Source organism: Diprion similis, chromosome 11 (assembly GCF_021155765.1).
Source record: "Diprion similis isolate iyDipSimi1 chromosome 11, iyDipSimi1.1, whole genome shotgun sequence".
In the NCBI taxonomy this organism is placed as follows: domain Eukaryota; kingdom Metazoa; phylum Arthropoda; class Insecta; order Hymenoptera; family Diprionidae; genus Diprion; species Diprion similis.
The window spans coordinates 10044176-10062770 of NC_060115.1; the positions used below are offsets into that span (position 1 = coordinate 10044176).

General features: G+C 42.8%; 1 protein-coding gene across 3 annotated transcripts in view; it reads left to right on the forward strand.

The window, feature by feature from the left end:
* LOC124412159 (zinc finger protein 853-like) overlaps positions 1-18595 on the forward strand; it is a 51935-nt gene that overhangs the window by 30552 nt on the left and 2788 nt on the right. Inside the window, exons 4-9 of one of the 3 annotated variants that reach the window (XM_046891824.1) lie at positions 5170-5363; positions 13751-13910; positions 15417-15629; positions 16076-16219; positions 16363-16500; positions 16646-16843. In XM_046891824.1, coding sequence (XP_046747780.1) covers positions 5170-5363; positions 13751-13910; positions 15417-15629; positions 16076-16219; positions 16363-16500; positions 16646-16843 — 1047 coding nt within the window. The remainder of the gene's footprint in view (positions 1-5169; positions 5364-13750; positions 13911-15416; positions 15630-16075; positions 16220-16362; positions 16501-16645; positions 16844-18595) is intronic. The other 2 variants (XM_046891827.1, XM_046891825.1) reach the window with 2 other exon arrangements.

Sequence of the window (18595 nt, forward strand, 5' to 3'; positions counted from 1 at the left end):
CCCGTAGCGCATGTATGTGTGCACGAGGAAGAACGAGGGCCCAAATGATTTGGGGAGAAACGAGCGCCACGGAGGCAGGATCCTCCGAGACGACCGCGAGTCCTCTCGTAATCGAGGCCGATCAGACCCGGACTGTAAAACCCAAATGCTCGAATTTTATTCAACGTGTTCCGGTTCACGACTAGATTCCAGGGCCAACGAACGAGCCCGAAAATCGGTTCGTCATCCGGTGAACCTGCGACTATCCTCGTCGACTCGGTATCATTCCTTTTTCCTCATCGCCGCAGGAACAAAGAAACGAGAATCGAATTCATCCGATGCATCCGTGCACCTACCGCATACCGTACACTCACCCTGCAGTACAGCCTGGCGGCTGCCACCGTCGGGAAATCATTTTGCGAACAGGATCGAGCCGCGTGTATTGCAGTGCCTACCTACCCTTGTCCGGTGCACCGTTCCACCCCGCCAGCACTCATGGCCTCCGCCACCAACCCCTTCAATTTTCGGACCGTAGGTACCTTCGCGATCGAAAGCTTGACCCACGGATGGGTCATTGCAGCGAATGAGACGTGCTTTGGCCAAGCTCAAGTACCGGGATTTCAAAGAAGGTTAGATCCTTCGTCCCCTGCTCGTCGATCAACCAGCCGATCGTAATCGGTTGTAAAATTTCGAGCCTGGAACGAGATTCTTCCCGGATTTTTTCGGCGTCTGCTGAAACAATCCGGAAACGAAATTTTCATCAAGCGACCGAGATATCTTCCTAAAAAACTCCTTTCGCCGCGATGCATTTCGGGGGAATTCGAGGAGTTGTCAACCCCTCGAATTGACCGTGGTCAACGCTAAAGCTGGGCTGAATTTGGCAGACTACTGATGATGACTGTACAGCGCAATATCGGGCCACCCCGGTGCACACAGGCGCACGTTCATGAAATTTCGCACCGCGTACGCGTTGCATACAAGGGGGTAGAAATCATTAAATGGGCGTGGCGTACTCGTGGTTGCCCGGATGACGGTCACGTGAACCAACATGGCCGTCCAGCCTCACCTCTTTGCAACAGTCATTTGTTATCAGCCATTTTATTTTCATCATTTCCATGCACGCGTTAAACTCGCGCAACGGTTTATGGGTACCCTCAGCAGGGTGCTCCGGCTGCAACTGGGATCATCTGCATGCTTTGCCCCGGATCAGTACTTGCGTCAGACACACCCGTTGCTGCACCTATACAGCCGGCATCACTGGTACATCAAAAACAGATTTCATATTGCAAAATGTCGCTTTCTCTCACTACCCAGTCCTTTCGAAGGCGTATACCTACACTTATACGTACTTCTCTCCGTACACACAAACGTGGACTCTACAGTTTCGAAACGCTTGGAACCATTGGAAAAAAGTCTTTTCAAAGTCGAACCAATCGGGCAATAGAGGGATATGTCAAACCCATTGATGATGGTGCGCGGTGTCTCGCTATCAGGGTGCAGCCCCAATGGGCGAGTTTAATGATTTCAGACCCGTATTTTCACGATGGTCAAACGATGAGGCGTGCAGGGCGTAAATTTTGTAGTGTCGGAACGGTGGTGGGTGCTCTGTTTCGTTATAGTTAGTTAGTTAGTTAGTTCGTTGGTTCATTCGTTCGTTCGTTGACCGAATGCATTATACATGGATTGCAGGGGACATTAATTTTCTGGCTTTGGCATGGACGTGTAGGCTAGTTGCCGGGCCCCACTCGGTGAAGAAGTAGGTATGCATGCTCCCTCCGTATTTGCACCGCCGGTGTGATACGCCCGCGGAATGGAAAGGGGTGAATCGAGACGAAAGTATCATTGCACACGCATCGTATCGACGAGACGAAGATGCGACGAGGAATTCGGTGAAATTATGCGTACCGATTAGCCGTGATTTTTTTACCCACAGAGGTAATTTGTAAGCGTCGAATTTTTCGATTCTTCTTATCAAACCATCCATAATTTCTCGCTACGCTTTGTCTGGGAGACGAGTGAATCCTTTATGAAACCAAAGGCGTCGCGGGTCACCGATTTCGTCAGAGTTCTTTATACAAATCCTAATTCTTGACTTCGACAAAAGAAAGAAGTATCTGCTGGGAAGCAAGGGTTGCGTTCCCAGGTTCCTCCCCACAATCGTAGCGTCGCCCCTGCACCCTAGCAGCACCGCCCCGATCTCTTTACTTCCGGCACGCAAGATGTAGAATTTTATAATTACACATCTTTATCTTCGCCCGCCAATTATCGAAGGGAAACCATTAGGTCGATGGATGGAAGTAAAAGAGGAAGAAGGGGTCGATGAGGATAAATTCTCTCTCGTGTCTTGGAAAATCTTGCTCACGCATCAGACACTTTTACAATTCTCTCGGACCTAAACAGCCCTGGCATCACATTTGTTCTTTATTTCTCCCTTCTTCCTTCCTCGACGAGGACACTTTTGATACTTGATACTACCCGATGTTGGCCTCGCACTGCTTGGCCCAGAGACAGTGTAAGTATATTCAGACTGGTTTACGGGTCGACGCCACCTGCGTCAGGTTTATACGTATACGATTCAGCTGTATCAGAAGAATGACTTACACTCGCGTATGTAAATATAGGTAAATATATATGTATACATACGTACATACCGGAACCTACCGTATCAAATTTTGTCTCGATACTTCCATCAGTTCGAGGTATTGCAGCCTACCTTTTGTGATAAATATTTCAAAGTACAATTATGTTGACAATAAGCATCCCTCCCTCCCCGCTGTTTTTCGTAGTCACAATTAATTCGATTTTAATTGCGTAGGAAAGAAAACAGAAGTCCATACCTTATACCTACGTTCCCCCGGGTTACTGCACACATTAAAGGGCGTACGTACGTGTGCAGGGCAGAAAGGTGGTAACATCCGGTTTCGGAAAGTCATGAATACCAGAAACTTAGAAGCACACACAGTCACATGCGCGCTGACTTGCTCTGTAAATAAATAAATAATTATCTTCTTTGCCCTCTTGAGTTCCGCAGCACTACTTATCGGTTTGTATACACGCGCATATATATGTATACTATACACATCAGCTATTCTTTATGAGTTGCAGTCCTTTTCATAGAATTGTGTCGCACAGCGGCGATGAAAGTAATGAATAATTGGCTGTTCGAGAAGTAGTAATAAACTTAAAATAATAAAAATGGCAACAACAACGCTAATGGTGATAACAAGGATGATTATTGTTTTTGTTATTATTATTAATATTACCATTGCTCTTGTTATCATTACTAATGACAGTGTCATTACTTCTTCATCGGCCCGCGGAGCGTTGTAGGTACCTTATATATACGCGGCAACGCGAAGCTTCCACAGCTTGACTTTGTGCGTTGAAAACTAATTTCTCGTTTGATTCAATTTTTTCAACCGCGTCTGCATCAGCGACAATTATCGGAAAAGTGTGCCACGGTTAGAGAACCATTCGATGCAGGGTACCAGGGCAAGGCTGATACCGAGTGCAATACATTGTAAATGTGATAAGAAATGCTTGTCTCTGTGTTTTTATTTTTCTTCATATTGTTTCTTCAATTTTTTCTTATCTTTTTTCTTCGATGCCGACATAATTCCGTGGGTAAATAAAAGAAAACGATTGGGTATAGACGAGCGAAAGAATTACAATTGTACATCGATAACACACGTGTGTGAAGAAAAAAGTTATCTTTAATTACATACGTGCAAGGATAGATCGTTGTAATGAATTGCAATTTCGTCCATCAACAATACAAACTTTATGAGATAGAGAAATGCTGATCAATACTCTGAGAGATTGAAGAGGGAAAAAAGAGCTCGGGCAATACGTAATTTGACTTGGGATTGGTGGGCATTCGACGTAGGTGCCTATCCCTAAATTTAACGCGTACACGCGCAGTCTGTAATAATATAAAACACGAATCCCCGTAGCAGTTGGTGAGAATTATTCCAAGCGAATAAAAATAATCCCAGCCGATGCTAAATTGACAGTTACAAGGCTAATCGAATCTCCTTGGATCTCGATAAAGTTGATTAATAAATAACTAATCGGTACCTGGTCAGGCAGAGCCAAGGGGGCAAACTCTGCAGTCGCTTGACGCTTCAGTGTAAGCTTGAAGCGAGATTCGGATGCTAGTCTAGAAGGGGTGGAGTTACGGGGGGATGGAGCTTGAGAGCTTGAAGGCACCCCCAACGATCCGATGAAATTAAAGTAAAATAAGAGAAAGAGGAGAATAAAAAAAATAACGAGAGAGAAAAAGCGGCCGCTGGTGCTGCCTTGATGCCTACAGTAGTCGAAGTTATTTTTATTAAATCAAACGTTGGAATTCTCCGATGGCTCGGTGATTGAATAAAAGATGAATTGATTGGAACAAGACGCATGGGGATAGGGAAAGCAAGCGGAAAGAAGACGAAGAGGGAAATAAAAAAAAGGGCATAGCCTCGTAGAACGTCGAAGATGTTAATAAAGGATAAATCAGAGAGTCGGAATCGCTTACGCCCGGAATAAAAATAGCTTCGCATGGAATATTCTTACCGTTTTATATGCCTTTATTGAAATTTTCATCCTTTATTCACCGGTGAACTTTACATAATATCGTAAACCGTGATCAAGTAGCTGTTTGGAGGTAAGAAAAAATGTAATATACGCACGCAGAATAAAAGCCATAGCCGAAATTTTTTGCACCAAAAAACGATTCTAATTTTCTCGGCTTAGTAAAGCGCGCTTGACATTTTTCTTTCGCAGTCCAAATACCCTCGTGGGCTTAATCGCTACCCAATTCTCAACCAGACGCCATTTATAGGTTGAATTAGTCGCGGGCGAAATATTCAGGCTGTCATTAAATCTTTAACATATATGGTTCTACAAAATGAAACGAAACAACAACAACAATATGCTAACAACAATTTCCAAACCTTGCTAACCTGCAAGCCACATTCACTGTATGGTACCTAATGCAAACAAGGTGAATCTGTACGATTCGGGTAAACGAGTTTAAAATGGTATGGCAGGAGAAAAAGGAACATAAAAGCATTTATTTGGGACGTTTTTTCGCAAACGTTGCGGCCCGCAAACGTTGCGGCCAGTTATTGTGTTGAGGGTTTGCAATTTTCTGCGTGGGGTATCTTTTCTCCCTTCCGAAGTTTATTATTTTTGCGATTTGTCCAGGAGAGCGACCGTACAAATGCCACCTTCCAGAATGCGGCCGAGCCTTCATTCAACTCTCGAACCTGCAGCAGCATCTTCGGAATCATGACGCTCAGGTGGAGCGTGCCAAGAACCGACCCTTCCACTGCACCATCTGCGGAAAGGGATTCGCCACGGAGTCAAGCCTGAGGACCCACACGTCCAAGGTCAGTCATGTATGTACCAAATCCGACGTCCGTCATTTTACTACGTTATACTCAACACTTCTCACTCTATATTTAATCTAATTATACTAAAACGAGCGTTAATACGTGCATTATATTATATATATACATATAATAATACCTGCATTCTATATTACATCGAATAATTCGCGCAAACTAACAAAGGTGGCGGGTCGTTTTTACATCCACCATGCATTATCGCTTCTCCTCTAATATCCACGGAATTAAAATTCGAGAACGTCTACTCGCGTACCTTTCAAAACCACGGATTCTATATATTTCGGTCCCTGAAATCGCTCGGCTTTCAGAGTTCCGTCCTGCTCTCGTTTCCGTTTGCTCGTTCTGGTCACAACTGCGGTGAAAACTAAAGAAAGCTATAAAAATCGATTAAACACGTTAAAGAATATCGCGTGAAACAATACGAGGGGGAAAGATTCTCTCGAGGCTCGAGGTCTAAACAAACTCGTACTCGTGCGTGGCATAAAAAATACAATATTATAAGTCGAATACTCAACGGACTTGTAGATGCACTTCACGGTGCAGCCTGCATTCCCGGAGATCGAATGGGGAGAAAAAATGTTGGGTTGAAGTAAAAAATGAACCCTCGAGAGTGATCAGAGAGCTGCCGGTGTGCATTGTGGGTATTCGGGAGGAATCTCCTAATCAAATTCACCCCTCGAACAATACCCAACGACCGGATCTTCTTCTCAGACGAAACTTTTTTTTCCTCACCCATAGACCGTTTCTGTATCTCTGATTTTCTCATACATGCGAGACGCGGAGAAAGAAACGTGAGAAGACATCTGGTCGACCCTTGTCTGCTTACTAAATAATATCTCGAATTGATTACAACATCTTTGAGATATTTTTCATTCGATAGTTTCGAGTGGTGAACTTCTGGGGTTGATTTTTACTTCCGATAAAAATCTTCCGGGTATGATTCGCCTATTTTTTACATGCGGAACCGGCGATTGATCCGTATAAGATTTCAGAGCTTCCGGTGTTGAGAGCGAAAAGATTAAGAGAGAGAAAAAAAAACAACATCGCGCCTCTAATTACGGGCTAAAATTCATCGGTAAATTAACCCCCCCTCGAACACAGCCGTTTGATCAGCTAATGTATCTCCAAAGTTAATCCCCGCGTTATTAACAAAGGTAATAAATATCAGGTTTTTAACATTTTAACACCCTCCTTCTCTATACATAGCCCACAAGATCCCCTAATTAAAACTTAATCCGCGGTTAAGCTTTGGCTTAATTTTCGAAATAAAATATCGATATGAAAACAGAGAGGAGGTGAAAAAAAACTCGGATCGTCTTTTTCAAAGATTAATCTCCCACATAATCTCCTCAGAGGCTGCTGACCCGTCCCTCTCTCTTTCTCTTTCTCTCTTCCTCTCTGTCTCTCTAACAGCTGCTCGCGCTAGGTTGAAATTTAAGACAAAAACCAAAACTTTTCTGGCCAATTTCGAGGAGTGAAGTAAATTATGGTAAAAGCGTTGCGTTTTTACCGATCGAGTATACGTCGAGCAAAGTTAATTAGTCCGGTGGGTCCTGCATGTTCATTGTCCGATGCGAATGGAGGTCCCGTCGGAGAGGCTGTCGGGCATGTTCGTGAGCTCCTCGTCTTCCTGGGGGACGAAGGGAGAGCCGAAGCAACAGTCGCCTGACCAGGAAGGCGGCAGTCTCTAAGCTAGGTTAATTCATACCGTTAACGAGGTTAACGGTAAGAGAGACATCTCTTACCAACTTAAGCTTTAAAGCTTAAAAATAACCACCTCGCGCAAAAATATATATAATATGTACAAGGATAATTAAAACGCTCGGAGATGAAACTCCGGGGGATGAAATAAAACGAGACAAACGGGAAAACAGCCCATCTAGCTTGCTAATCGAATTTTCTCCCAGAGATTTCTTGAAATTGTTTTCACTAGTCGCTCGTCCTTAAGGAATATCCTCGTCTCGTTCGCCACGCCGACCTCTTCTTGTCGCACCTTCGGACCGAAGATTATATAACGTCGGAAGTTTTTCATACAACCTCTATCCAATTTTTTTCCTCTCCCAGTGTAATACTAATGAGAGAGAGTGAGAGAATCAGAATCAGCTCCGGCTGACACAATAATTATGCGATAAACGAATTTTTTAGAGAATTTATTACAGTCTCCGAACGGCTGATGAATCTTGAACCCTCTCGCCGTTTACGTTTTTCTTCTTCGAGGAAAAAATTTCCTCAGCTTTTCCTTCTATCTGAAATTATAAGAATAAAAAATACTGAAAAGTAAGGCGAATTTGGAAATGAAAAATTGAAATAAAAATAAGGCATAAAAATATCGCGCGAACGAGTGCGTGATAGTCAAGCATTATCCTATAAGAAGAGAAATACACCTGCCCAACAGCTAGCTATATAACAAACGAACACAATATTGTAATAGGCAAGAAATAACCGTTCTATATGTATACACGGTGTATCTATCCAGGCGCTGGTGTTTTACCCAGTTTTATACAGCATATCCCTTCTATTTATCTACAGTTTAGCCAGTACAAGGGTTGAATGCCGTGCAACACGATATCTCCTTCCATCCTCTGGCTCCTACCGATTCCACCCTCGCCTATACCTGCAGCCTAGGCCACTTTCCACCACCCGAGGTCACCCCTTTTCTTAATTGCCCCTCCGCCGCTGCAGCGCTACTTGGTAAAAACTCGTTAACCATTGGATTTATTTCCCTTATTAATTTCTTAGCATTGACGTATCATCCTGTTTGGACACAACGTCTGAACCCGTCGGTTGTGTGTATATTTAGACAACCCCGCATTCGCATGCAGGCATTAAGATTTCCCCCCCTTTTTTCAATTTTAACTTTGCGAATTGACTGAACGCAACTCGCTTCGATTTAATTTTTACCATTTCATTTCGTTTTTCAACGTTATTACAAACCGTTTGAATAATCGAAAAACCAATTAGACAAAACATCGTGGATCGTTTTATACAATTGCTAGACTTCTTTTGCATTTCATTTTCAAACGAAATACGTATTTAAACTCCGTATCTCCTTTTCCATTTATTTAATTCAATAGAAAGTCAATTTACTGCTTAATTATCAACGTGCAGGTTGATTGGTAAATTTGATTATAGAAATTCGCCAATTTTGACCTAACGAAAGGCGCATCAATCGATTTTCTGTAGTTCTCATTACAACGAATTAATTTTTGACTATCGGTTCTCTTGTGAAGAAAAAAAAAAAAAAAACACAAAACACAAACCAAAGCATGGAGGTAGTTTTTTTTTCCACAAGTGTCGTAAGGCACGGCTTGCAATTAAACTGGTTTTTCCCCGTAAACATCGACTTTTGGCGAATATCCAAACGGACATTCTTTGTCTCTTTTCGGTTTTAAAATAGATATCTGGGACGCCTTTAAGACTGCATTCATAAATAAATGTTCTTCGTTAGAAGCTAGTCAAGCAGTGCATTGCACATGCACCTATGCACCGTTACATACATCTATGCACATATATTTATTTATATCTGTATATGAAACGGTATCTAATTGAAACAAATGAACTCTCTGTTCAAGCCTGCGTTCTGAACCTCACCCTCTTTCTCATACGCATCACAGTACATCATTACAATCATCACCATCGTCGATACACCCAACTCAATATAGGGACTAAAGCATTCCTCTCTCTCTCTTTCTCTCTCTCCCTCTCTCGCCGCCTTTGCCCTCTTCATCGCACAAATGTTCATGCGTACGAGCTTTTTTTTCATCGCTCCGCCCTCAGTTTTTATACGGAGATTGAAAAGGGGACCACCCTTACGGTTACACGGTGTGCAATCAAATCATTTGTACCGATTCTTACGCTGGGGTGGGATTTTCTATTGTCGAAGAATTTTTTTTTCCCTCCATCCCCATCCCCCGTGGTACCCGCCCGTCATTATTACTAGCGCTACGTCACAAACCGGATCGCCTATTGGCAAAACACGTTCGCTTCTGCATCGTGGGTCGCATTTTTTCCTTCATTTTTTTTCCACGAGCTCCTCTCGTTCCACCTTTTTTCATTCGCACCTCTCTCTCTCTCTCTTTCTCTCTCTCTCACTGATATTCGAGGTGTTGATTAAATGCCTATTATTCGAGGATTACGAGGCGTTATTCGTGTTTAACATTCCCAGTTGTCAGCTTCACTCGCGCCCCAGGTCGCTCAGAGTGTAGTTTTTGCCAGTGAGGCTTAAATTCCAATGAGCTAGCTAAGGTGGATTAACACGCTTGAAAAGTACAACTTCAATTGTACTCAGATATATATATATATGTATATATATATATCTTACATTGTTTTCCTTTATTTTCAAATTCATTCTAATACATAATATCCGTGAGTGCGTTGACGTGCGATATTCTGAGGGGAAAAAATATCTTAAAAAGAAAATGAGGATTTTCTTTGTTCGCGGACGATCAACGACCCATGGTCAGGCGGAGGCTGCAACGGCATTACTCTCCAAGTATATACCCCGCGCGGTACGAAGCACCGAGGTATTACGAAGGTTGTCTGTCTGCCGCGCACCGCGGGCGGCCTCGACGTCGTGAGAAAAAAAATAAGAAGAAGAAGAAGAAGACGAAGAATAAAAAGAAGAGGTAGAAGAAGTAGGGGGAGGAGGGGGGGGGGGTTAAAAAAAGAAAAAGGACGATAAAAAGCGCACCAAGGGGGGACACGAAGAAGTAAGAATTGAAAAAATCGCCGTCCAGAACCGCGGAGCGCACTGCATGAGAGGGAACGAGAAGTGCATCGAGTTACAAGAGCGTCGAGAAAAATTGCACACGCTGCACGCGGCGAGACCTTCGGTCTAACGCAATCTCCTCGTGCTCATCTCGAAAACCCGTTTTTAATTTTCTTCCCCCCCTTCGCTCCGCGGAGCTCGACGTGTTTTCCTTATTCGACTCCACTGGAACATCTTCCGCCTTACGTATCTTTCCGCGGGTTGCGGAATCGCGTGCGTTTTGACGAGTTCGCATCAGCCGTCATCGTCTCGATGCCGAGGGGCTTGTCCGTGTAATAATTTGCTTAGCCAACCCGCGGCCGCTAATTTCTCGGGATACGGAAAAAGGCAGGAAATTCGAGTTTATGCTCGCGGGTGAAAATTTTGGAAAATCGGAGCCTGGAGGTGTCGGGTTTGGGTGTTTAACGGGCGGGAACGCGGCACACCTACGAACTTGTCTAGTCCTACGTGCGTGTAACTCGCACGCAGGCGATTCGGTGTTGATCCAAACAAAATGGCTACTCGCTGCCCGACGTCACGCATGGCTACGCTAGTACTCACACCCACTTCCTACTCCATGCCACTCCCTGCTAGGAGTCTAGGGATACACCGCACATGCGGCACGGAAGAGAGTCGCAGATGGTTTAATTGCAGGAAAAGAGTTTTCCCGCTCCCAGAATTAACGGTGATGCGAGAGAGAGAGAGAGATCGTGCACGTGCCCGCTTTCTTTCTGACAAATCGAAAATCATCAGGCAACCATCGCGAGGGGCGATGGTTGCTTGAGCGCGAGGCACGCACCCATCCACCCTGGGCTGAAAAGCAAATCAAAAGTTTCTCGACTTGGTAATAATAGCCAAGGTTGTATACCGATAGGTCAATCCTGTCACGAACGCTGACGAACGTTCCTTCGGGAGGCATTTCTTATAAAGGGGTTTACTTTCGGGGAGCATCTGTCGCAGTAACGTTGCCTTTTTACTCGATCATGCAACTGCATACCTTCGGGCAAGTCTAGCATGCAGAACCACTTATCCAACAATAAGTATAACGACCTAAGATATAGCTGCGGGATGGAAGAAGGATGAGCGATAAAAACAGGCAAAGGCCTTCCAACTTGTAAACATCATTTAAATCTTGGGGGCTTCTTCTCTCATCAGGATAATCTTCAAGTTGCACTCGATTATCTATACGCCAGTTGTTCAATAGTTTAATTTACGAAGCGGCAAGAAGATTGGCCAAATTATTGGCTCGTTATTGGCTTCTTCTACAAATTCAATTCAACTGTTCATGATAATGGGCAAAGAGAATCTACTTTTTCGTTTAATAGACATGGAATAAAAATTCCACACTTAATTTGAATAGATAATTAATCTGAGGCCTTCGAGATTCGTTGAAACGGTTTCTCAAGAGCATGATTTGTATTTAGAAACGGAGTAATACTCCATTCGCGTTATAGTGAGAGAAAATTTTATCCTGTCACGCCTTTGAGCCAAAGTAAAACGTTGCTTCGTCTTCATTTTCCATAATTAAACTACCCCTGCACGTTTCGCCCTCAACGTTTCACGTTAAGATCTTGCGCAATATATTCGTGGGCAATGAAAAAAAAGAAAAAAAAAATAGCGTTACTTTCAGTCGATCTCTGAAGTAATTGATGCACAGTTCAGCTTAATGCTCTCCAATCTGTATCCTAGAACTAGTCTCGCCTACGCAGACAGAAAATCTGGGGGGAGGGGGGGAGGAGGTATCGCATTCCAACATTTCAATAATAAAATCATGCGAAATGGGGGGTGCGGTGTAAATATGACGAAAAAATTGAGCAGCGGTGTCGCAGTCGGCGCAATAGTGTTGAGGAAAAGTGATTCAAGGCCTGACCACGCGGCGTTTGAATCGAGCCGAGGTGATCAAAATTTCACTTTGAGTCCAGGTCCTTCGGGAGTCCTCGACGCGCTACTTCGAGGACGATGCCATAAATCATTAGGATTGACTGCGTCGCTGCGGTGCTGGGCATGGGCAGGCATAGCCGTGCGTGTACGCGCGTGTGTGTGTGTCTGTGTGTACCTGAGTATGAAACAGAGAATCGCCCACGCTGCTGGTCGAGACTCGGGACTCGCTCGGTTGCAGCAGCTCCTCGGTGTGCAAAAACGAGGATCATGCTAGAAAAAAAGATGAAAAAAGAAAAACCGCTGGAAGAAACCGGTTTTTTCCAGTTGGGCCAGGTCGGGGCGTCGAACCTTCGGACCGCAGGCTCCCTCCAAGAATAACTTATGCTCTCGTATACTCTGCAGCGTCGTGCCTCCGCCAGGAGAGATGCGTTGCCCTAGGTCCGGGACTAGAAGGAGACGGAGGAGAGTCCCGCAAATAAAATTCGACGAAGAGAATGCGAAAATAAAAGGCGAGGAGAGGAAGAAAGAGAGAGAAAAGAAGCAGCCGCGAGGGGCCCCCGAACTTTCAGGTCATTGCCGTCGTCATGGTCGCTCGTTTTAGCCTTACACGATAATCGGGGTTATGTTTTGACGTCAAATTTAAACTCCAGGCTTTCCGCAAGGTTCCTGACCTCCTTTTTTCCATACCAAACAATCCGACGTATGCAACGATGCCGCCGCGAATTTCAATGCGAAACGAATAATGCAAAAATACGCTCCGACGGAGAACGAGTAAACGAATCCCGTGAATAATAAACGAATAAATAAACCTCCGCGCATTAAATACTTGCTGTCGATAATAGAGCTTCGGAATTTAATAAATCGTGAGTCCGGAATTCGGCTAAGCAAATGATAAAATTTTTTTAACGTTATCCTATAGTGTAATTAGATTAAGTATTTCAATATAAAATACATCTTACATGATTAAAGAAACAACATTTTTCAAAAAGGACGTCGAATTTTGTTTTAATTTCCATTATTCTTTACGACACATTCTATGCATATAATACATTACTTGCCCATGTCATAAAATATGTTGCCAATCGCATCTGATGCGTTTCATCCAATTCCCCCTCCATATTTATACATATATATGTGTGTGTATACGTTGTGCAAACGTGAACGGAAGAGTTTGCAAAATAAAACGTTGAGTTGCATTGAATCATAAATAGTAACACCATTGCGAAAACTTTCGTTATGTGAAAGATTTCTCCAAACTCTTTCATTACGTCTGCATTCGAATGCTACATCACGCTTCTTTCCTAGAATAATTATTTGTGCGGGCTTTGCTTTTTATTTCATCATAATTACTTCTTCACACGTATAAAATATCCACCATGATACCCGATTGATGTATAGTCCATTTTCTACCCAAAAATCTCCCCGGTTTTGTCACCGCATTTTGTCTTCGTTTGTCATTTCCTTTTTTTTTCCCTGTTCATAATCAGTAAACATGCAGCCTTTGTATGTGTTGTCAATCGCATGACACCTGTCTCATGAAATGTTGTAAAATCCCGTAACTTGGGAAAAGATTGTAAGATCATCGGAAACCCAAGAATCCCACGAGTCCCTAGCTTACACAATAATGGGTGGCGGCGCGAGGCCTGGTCTGACTGGTATCATTCTGTTTTGTGCCCAACCTGCGCTTCTGGTACTCACTGGTGGTATTTGGGCTGGTGTCCGCGTCTCTTCCGTGTCTCGGCCAAAAAAGGAGTTGCAACAGCGTGTTGTGTTCCAGCAACACGCCGCCCTGATTGGCGGCCCTAACGCTACCAGCTGTCCTGTCTGCAACAAACTCTTCCTAGGCGGCGAGGCTCTCATGGAACACATGAAGCACACCCACAAGGACCCAAACGCCTCTGGCGTTGCCAGTAAGTATCTAATTTTGCTACCTCAATTTGCCATCTTCGTTTTTTCGTTTCTTTCTTTTTTCTTTTTTCTTTTTTTTTTTCTCCGATCAATTTTATCTCGTTTTTCACACGCTCCTCGTCACGATCGACGAATCACCATACCCGATATTCTTTTCACCCTCATTATTATAATCGATCGTCTTACGGGACACAGGAGAGAAAACCCCGAAGCGAACGAGTGTAATTTAACTATATCGGACAAGCGGTAGTTATGAGCCGCTACATGAATGCAGAAGAAAACCTTTTAGCCATTAGTGTTTAAGTATAATTGGCTGATACCAATAACTATAAAAAATCTATTGCCGGCTAGTTTTTCCCGTTAGAACAAACTCAAGAACGCTGTAACATACGTGTGTACACGCTCGGAACACGTCATTCCATCTGTCCTATAGAGTACATTTGCACTCGAATCGTTAACTTGCATTGCATATCCCCGATGGGCATACGTGGGAGCTGGTATTTTTTTGTTTTTTTCTTTTTTTTGCATCAATCAATAAATATCGCTTAAGTATTATGGGATTGTGGATAGGAGCAGTGTAATGGTAGCATTAATCACTGATCAAACGAATCCTGAAAACTTTTCAGATCATATTTAGACAAGTGCAAGTACCACGAGAGTAATCACATTGGAAAAATTAAAAATTCATCAATACTTGTAAAGGTATACTGAAAAGCTTTCGGTTCGCGTGAAATATCAGAAAACTGGTTCGGCCAAAAAATTTGCCAGCTATCGTCACGTACATTCATTTGTTGGCATGTTTCTGGCCATCCAGTTCTAGTTCATCGCGGTATTTTGACAATACTATAAACTTCATTACATTCTATAGTTACCGTAATTTTAAGATCTTTTTTTTCGTTTCACCCCCCTATTTACCCCCATATTTTTGCTTTGGCGCGGGCATATCTGTATTTTTCTCACATTCGTAATACATTTGCATGACACTCTACGTTAATACATCTTCTTATATTATAAATATCATATAAAACTGTACTAACGATTTTCTATCAGGTGGATTTCGCTTCTTCATGTGTGATTAGTATATGTGTGACTGAGCGTGCGATTGAGTATAACGTACTATAGTTGAGTATACTAATCCTAAAACCATAACTCATGTCATATTTGGGTGAATCACCGGTTTGGGAAATGAAGAATTTTGGAAAATTAACCTAACGAAGTCTGACTTGAATTGCTCGTAACAATTGTCATTACACGATGTTGCTCAATTGTTTCGAGACTTGACAGCGGGTAGATCAACGATGAGTATTTTGCACTGACGACAAACACACGGTTCCTTAATTCTTGGATCTCACCAAATCGGGAAACCGATTACATAGCGATTAACGCGTGAATGAGGTGTATGAAAGTGGGTATAAGGATGTCGTTACGTTTATACAAATATGGTGTAATCTTGATACTGGGGCGCTTTTCCTGCTTGGCATTGACCTTGAAATTGTGTCCCCCTGTTGTTCCTCCCGCTGACTGCACACCCTCCGTTGCCGGGGTTTACCTAGCGAAGCGACGGACTGCTAACCACCCTTGCCCCGTTTGCGGGAAACACTACGTCAACGAGGGAAGTCTCCGGAAACACTTGGCCTGTCACCCAGAGACCAGTCAGCTCAGTACGAGTCTCAGGATGTGGCCATGTTCCGTCTGCCAAGCCGTCTTCACTCATGAAAGCGGTGAGTACCCTGAAGCCTGCGGATCCTCAGCGCGGGTAACACTAGCGAAGGTGGTAGAATGTCGAAAGAATCGGAAGACCAGAAATACGAATCCATCTTGCTGGAGCTTTGTCTTCCAAACCATCCCTGAGCAGCACCTGAAGTCCAGACTAACCGCCACTTGAGGTGATCTTGATTCATGTTTCACGTTCTGCAAACTGAATTGATGCCAAGGTCATTGACATAGACGATATTCATTCGTCGGGCAAAAGCGTCACCAATATGGCAGTTGTGGTGTCAAATTATTGATACAAGTTTCCAATATTGGCAGTGACGGTGTCAAATACCCATTTCGATGTATGGTCTTCGGCACGCTTGCAACGTTCTACCATCGTTCATTTTCTGGTAATGGAACACTGCAGTGATTATAATTATTTATTCATCCACTTTGTATGTTCCTTGTACAGGCCTACTGAGCCACATGGAGCATATGAGGATGGACCCTAAACATCAGTTTGCGGCCCAATACGTTCTGAGTCGTGCCGCAGCAGAGAGACGAGAAAGAGAACTTTTAGCTGCCACTAGTCAAAGTTTGGCTGGATCAGGTTTAGGTGAGTGTGGTTTTCTTCCTTTTATTTTTCTCCCTGTTCGAGGGCGAATCGTAAAATAACAAGTATCCAAATGCAAGACCACCGCACGTATTGAACTATTTTGTCGCTTATTTCTAACATTACCTCGTTTTATTTCTATCCAGGATCAGGTTTGGGTGTTTTGGGCAACCAGACTGGAGGCCCGCAAAATTTACAGCAACCGCCGATGTGTCAATCGCCGTCGGCTCATTCCGATAGCAGTAGTGGTAACGGAAGACTATCGTCCGCCGGAAGTGAACCTGGTACGTTCAAGATTCGTTATCTTTGAGGTGTGAAAAAATTCATCGTTCGATTAATTCGATCGATCATTAACGACATTAACGAAAGTAAAATTGAAAACTGTAGAAGGTACTCCGGAGTATTTTTGTGATGTTCTGATGAGAGTAGATTTTTGCGTAGGCGCCGGATTGCTGAATAACAACAATAACAACAACAACAACAACATGGCGTCGCCTGGTCCGAGTGGCAATAAACTTGGTGAAATGCTTCGTGCTGGGAGTCAACCTGGAGCGGCACAACAGTATCATGACGAAATGCAGTCTCAACAACAACGCATGGCAGCGGCTATGGTGGCAGTATCGGCTGGTGAGTTGATGACATGTTTGAGTACTAAGCAAAAGTCCTTTTTCTTGCCATTTTGGTGACGAATATCGAGTCAACTTTTGGTAAAACAAGTTCGAAGATGAAAAATTCTATAAAAGTTCTCCAATATTTGAGCTCTTTACACGAGGATCAAAGTCTTGAAAAGTGGCTGCGATGAATTTGACTCGTTGAAGCTTCTTCAAAACTTGATTATTCACTTAACGTCATTCAAAATGACGCGCTGCTTTTTACATATACGCCGTGATTCAGTTAATTGAGATCAAATGTATAACCCAATAATCATCTGCAATAACACACCGTTGCATAAGGCGTTGAATATATGTGACAAGAACGTATTACTAAATTTCAATACATGTACGTGTGTGGGTATTCGAGAATCGTTATCGATGTTTCGTCGCTCACACTGCAGAATTATTTGCTACTAATTAAGAATTATATGATAATTAAATAAGGTCTCGGTTTATGAAATTATGACGATTGTTCAACTGCTGTCACTTAACGAACCTTGAATTCGATCAACTTGCTCCGACGAGTACATACACCTAATCACGTAATTCCGTGACGGTGCAAACGTGACTTTTGAATAATTATAGTACGTATTATAAATCAACATACTTCATTGAAAAAAGTTAGGTGATTTAAACATTGTTTAAATTTCTCGGAAGGTTTGATCAAATATTTACGTCAATTTAGCATTCGCGAATCAGGCGATACCGCATATTGAGGAATCACAATTTTTTATACCGATACATTTTGCCGGTTATTTTTTCATCTCAATATTGAATGTTAATTCAATTCTTGGTACAGACAAAGAACTTATTTTATTAATTGTCACCCATTTGAATACAGTATGATCCAAATTTTAAAACAAAATCAAATTAAATTTATTCCATACTGATCTGATACTAAAATTACAGTAATCGATACCAAAAAGATGCCGAATGAAATCCGAGGTAATTCCGAGAGTTAACAAATATTCGCTCGTTTAGTTCGACTTGAACAATTGGTGACATCTGGCGATCACTCGTTGTATCATTATTAGCTTGCATTTAACATTACATGGCTGAAATGATAGGAGCCTGAAATTCTCTGATCTTTAAAACCTACCGACACTTCAATAATGGTATCGTAGCAAATTGTGGTTAATTTCATATAATCATACCTTGTTGATCTATATAACGAAAATTTTGTGATTCTAAAAGCAGATATATTTTACAATTGACACAAATCACGTCCAACCACGGACTCTTCTTTAAATACCGGAAATTTTAAAAGGCACGTAGCACATACTAGTAAATGAATCGATTAATAATAACCGGATTGCATTGTTTGACTGTTGAAATGGTAAAGAACGGTTATTGTCCAAACAAAAATCTTTATACCTTCCTTCGATATTTGCCAATCAATGGAAATACAGAAGGTCCTCTTTATCATGGGAGTATAATTCTCGTCCGTAGGTCGGTAATACCCTGCGCCAGATGCCGACCTTAAACTTGACGGAAAGACTGTCGGCCTTATAGCATCTGGTCGCGAAGTCGAGGTAGAAAAGACGAAATTGAGTTACAGGGAAAACACTGTTTTCGGGTAAAGAGGAAAAAGCTTACGGAGTACGCTAAAAATGTTCAAAATCGATTCAATTATTCTGTTTATTCCGTCGACTACTCGTCCAAACCGAGAAAAACGCTGACTGTGACGTAAAATTATTGATCCATTGATCAAAAACTGCTTGGCAAA